This window comes from Chiloscyllium punctatum, chromosome 10 (assembly GCF_047496795.1).
Source record: "Chiloscyllium punctatum isolate Juve2018m chromosome 10, sChiPun1.3, whole genome shotgun sequence".
Classification (NCBI taxonomy): Eukaryota; Metazoa; Chordata; class Chondrichthyes; order Orectolobiformes; family Hemiscylliidae; genus Chiloscyllium; species Chiloscyllium punctatum.
This window is the reverse complement of record NC_092748.1, coordinates 32,926,445-32,931,206: the sequence shown is the minus strand read 5'-3', so window position 1 is coordinate 32,931,206 and position 4,762 is coordinate 32,926,445. Positions and strand designations below refer to the sequence as shown.

Genomic DNA, 4,762 nt, shown 5'->3' with positions numbered 1-4,762 from the left:
TAGTGTAATGGAGAGTATTTTATTAGGATGGCAAATATTTTACAAGGACAAGCTAGAAATCCCTCATTCGCCTGAAAGATCCGATAGTTGAGCTGTAGCCTCCCCAGTCACTGTATCTCCTGTATTCACCAGGCCTCATGAAGTACTGGCGCCCTCTGTAGTTGGGATGTTCATAGAAGATCCAGTAACCGTCCATCACCTGGCAGGAGTGGATGTCACGGTAACGGAAACGATCGTAGACAGATGGACAGTCATCCATGAATTCCATCATCTGCCCTCCAAAGTCAGGCCTCTCATAAATCCTCATTTTGTAGGAGCCTCCTCGGTACTGGAATAGAAATAAGATGTTATTGTAGATATATATTTAATATCTACAAAATAGTTAGCCATTGTTCAAATGGACTGTAGGTATCATTCCCTGAAAAAAAAGAGAGACACAAACACACATGGATCGTGGTCCTCAGGTACTACCTTATACTACTCATAGGGAGGGAGAGTGAGCAGACCTCCATGAACTGCTCCAGTTTTCTCAGGGACTGAAAACACACTTGGTATTCATCTGCATTTCACATCGAGCTTACTGTACTAGCCAAATCCCACATATGGCAGTAAACAGAAAGCAAGACTGATATATTACAAGGTCCATTTGATGACATTAACCATGGGAGCAAAGCTGAGGTGACCTATTATTATCAGTTTAATAGGTTGCTGTGTTTGAAGCTTCTATATAAACTTGTGCAGCTAATCACAGAAGTGCCTGTAATAGTACACGTGAGATTAATACTAGTTGGACACAGACTGAAGTTTATCAATGTCCATAAAATTCTTTTGCAATTGCTGTCATTTTGTGTTTCTCCAAGTAGGACAATCTGTGTTTTCCTATAGTATATATTAAATAGTTAAAATTAGCTGAATTGAGTAAGCAAAAGTATGTCAATTAACAGCTTGTATTCAGTTATCCCTTAGTCCACCTGTAGATTACTTTATTGTTTCAATTTGGATGGATGCCATCATGTGGTGCACAAAGCTAAATTTGCACAACTATTGCGTTAAGAAACAAACTGCCTAACTTAATCTCAAGATCTGAAAGATGTGGATCAGTAAATCAGATCAGATGCGTGACAGACAGACAGTCTACTGCCTGCTAACACCATTGGCAGAAGTCAACTTCTGAGCTGTGGAAATAGCCAATGATTGTACAGACTTGTTGTTCATGATTTAAAATTTTGAGCATTTTGATCATTTCTCAGTGTTAGTTTGGGTCAGAAATACAAACCACCAGAAATGACTCACATATGGGTAACTGCGACATGACCTGACACAGTCATTGAATCCCATCCAGCGCTGGTAGTCAGGATACTCTCCCCTGGTCAGAACATACTGGTATCCCATGTAATTGGGTCTCTCATACAGCACCCACCAGTCACTCTCAACACGGATGGAGTTACAGCGGCTGAAGTAAGGGGACAGGTCGGCACACTCACTGCTGCACTCATAGTGCCGCCCGTGGAAGTTCCTGTCCTCGTAAAAGATGATCTGTGGGCAAAGGAAATGAAACAAAATATTTCGGTTTTACAAGTAATTATTAATAAACGGTGACAACTATGAGGGTTAACCATACCTTTCCCATTTTGAGCTCACAGTTGGTATAGCAGTGTCTGCACGTGCTATCACTCTGGCTGCTCTGTATTTATACGTATGAGAGGCCATTGCAGAGACTGCCTTTGTTATTTTAAACAATCTCAAGTACAGATCAGCAAAAAAATCCAAAAATGTGTTGCACATATTTGAATAAAACCCCTTTACTCAAAGCAATAGATTCTATTAGCTGTTTTTAGTTTGCATTCATGTCGTTTCATTTGTCCTGTAGAGAAAAAAAAAGATCAAAAGATTAGGGGCCCTAGTTATTCTCAAAGTAAAATACACAAACAGCATTGAACTGTACACTCTGATGAGGTTATAACCAGATATTATTGCTTTGTTTATTATATATTTTGCATACGCCACTTTCACCAAACTTTATATCAATAGAACTATGTAGATGTTTTTGGATTACATAATCAGCACACTTTAGTTTTAATATGATTCCTTCACCTCTTTCAGATCTGCTGCTGAATTGACCTTTAGCACAGTCGAACTGTTCCAATACCAGCCTTCAACCTTTTGCACTTTATCAACCTCAAGTGCTCTAAACCACATCTTGCCTTTCTCTAAATCGCATAGGTTTTGTTCACCTTTCACCCCTTTGCATCATGATGTGCATTGGCTTCTCATTTTGGCAATATCTCGATTTCAAAGTTTTCCTTTTTATTTTTAAATTGTTCGATTTCATTTCCCTTTCCACACTGCAACTCAGATATCCAGAGAGTAAATGTTAAAACTGGAGGCTCGTCTTTAACTAAAATCTTTTCCTGACAAAAACATGCGCTGTATACCACAGAATCTTGGAAACAGGTGTAACTGGAGGCTTTTGGTCCCATTACTGTGGGTCTGGAGTCACATGTAGGCCAGACCAGATAAGGATGGGCAGATTTCCTTTGCTAATGGACATTAGTGAACCAGATGGGTTTTTGTTTATAACAACTGGCAGTGGTTACATGATCTCCATTAGCTGGCCTTTAATTCCAGATCAGAGTATATGTCAACTTTGCTCAGTGAAAGCTCAGTATTATACATCCTATTTCTATGCTGCTGCTTCAGAATGACGAACAAGTGATTGGACTAATACATCACATCCTGTTGAGGTGGATAGTGATTGATAGCCGTTTAAGATACACTTTTTAAAGGTACATGCACATCAAATCTCAACACCCCCATTTTCTAATAAAATGTTATCCTTAAGTAGTCAATGTTATCACATGCCAAAGAAACAAATACAGAGTAATAAGTTTACCAACATCTAAAATGTATCAACAATTTGATTTGTTGTTGAAACATTTCCGACCGTGTTCTAGTCGCATAAGGATTTTTCAGTTTTTTCTCATTGTGGTACTGTTCAGAATTAGTATTTATTTCCTCACACAATTTGTTTCTAGATGTAAGCTAACGATTTTGACTGGATTCCAAGACACATCAGTTGGACATTGTATTCAAACTTCCTGTCTTATATTCAGATCAGTTGATATGCTCACATGCTGGTCATGGAAGTCTTTCATATCGTCCCCTCAACCACTTTCATCCAGTCATGCATTGTGTATTCCTTGGAATATCCATGAGTGAGCTAGGGCAGTATTTGTTTGCACATGCCTGCCAAATAATCTTTCCCTATCAGTTCTGTGTATAACATTTGCAAGTTCAGAATAGCTGGTCCAAACTGTGTTATGTAGCCCATTGGCTGATTATCTTTGTTGAGTTAGATAACCTTCTCCCATAATAAGCATAGGGGTTTCTTTGGTGCTTCTTGTGATCTGTGGTCCTTAGCATTGTCTTGGGGCTACTCTGCTTGCCATTTACCTCCAGGCACTGGAACCATGGTGTCCACAACATAAGATATTTGAGGTGCGTATAGTGAATTTTCATAGGGACACTTATGCGTAATGGATTCTATTCAATGTGCTTGTTATCCTCATCACCTGATGGTGTCACATAACTGAGGATTTTATGAATCTTGTTTTGATATTGTCTGGGACACTGTCTTGGTTGGTTAGAATACTGCATCTGTCTGGATTTTAGTTCTGGCTTCCCATAACATTGCACCTGAACCCTCTTCTGGAGTACTGCATGCAGTTTTGGTCCTCCTGTTCTAGGAAGGATGTCATCAAATTGGAGTGGTTTCAGGAAAGATTTACTAAGATGTTGCCGAGAATGGAAGATTTGAATATGAAAATAGACTTGAAAGGCTGGGCCTTTATTCACTGGAGCATTGGAGGTTGAGGGGTGACTGTACAGAAATGTATAACATCATCAAGAGCATAGATAAGGGGAATAGTGAAGACCTGTCCCCTATGATGGGGAGTTCAAAACTAGGGTACATGTTTTAAGGGGAGAGGAGAAAGATTTAAAAAGGACATGAGGGACAACATTTTTACACAGAGTGGTTAGTATGTGGAATGAACTGCCAGAGGAAGTGGTGGATGCAGGTGCAGTTACAACATTGAAAAGACATTTGGATATGTTCATGAATAGGAAAGGTTTAGAGGGATGTGGGCTGGATGCAAGCTGATGGTCTAGTTTAGTTTGGGAACATGGTGGGTGTCGGCTAGTTGGACAGAAGGGTCTGTTTCCATTTTGTATAACTCTATTTAATTTTTTTTGCATTGATGCTTCCAATGTCCTCTGGTGCCATATTCCTTGCAAACATCATAAAAGCTGAGCATTTTTAGGGTGCATGCTTGAGGCTGCACTACCTGCATTGCCCACGATGTTTGCCTGCATTGGCTACCATGTGAATGGTGGATAAATTATGTATAACCTGTAGGCTCTGTCAAAAGGACTGGGTGGCCATGCCATTCAGACAGCTGTCCAGAATTTTAGTGCCAGGGCTTTCATTTCAAGGAGCAATTGGGTAAGTGTATGGCACCAACTCATCTTCGACACATAAACACATCCAGGATCTCACTGATACCTTTTTATCTAGATCCCATCTGTTACTGTCATTCCCTCATAATTAGCAGAGTCAAGCAACTTGCACAATAGGATGGTCCATCACCACTGACTGCTCCTGGGTTTAGAACACGCCTATGTTACTTTAAAAATGTTCTACATCAAATGGCAGCATTCATCAACAGAAGGGTCTTCCACTCCATCAATGATTAAATTATAT

At 39.8% G+C, this 4,762-nt stretch overlaps 1 protein-coding gene across 1 annotated transcript; it reads right to left on the bottom strand.

Annotated features, from left to right (window-relative positions):
• On the bottom strand, nt 1–1,686 carry LOC140482008 (gamma-crystallin S-1-like). Its single transcript, XM_072578835.1, has 3 exons — nt 1,622–1,686; nt 1,294–1,536; nt 1–328 (listed from the first exon to the last, which is right to left on the bottom strand). The coding sequence occupies exons 1-3, from the start codon at nt 1,628–1,630 to the stop codon at nt 53–55; spliced, it is 528 nt and encodes a 175-aa protein (XP_072434936.1). The 5' UTR covers nt 1,631–1,686; the 3' UTR covers nt 1–52.
• Between the last annotated feature and the right edge of the window lie 3,076 nt (nt 1,687–4,762).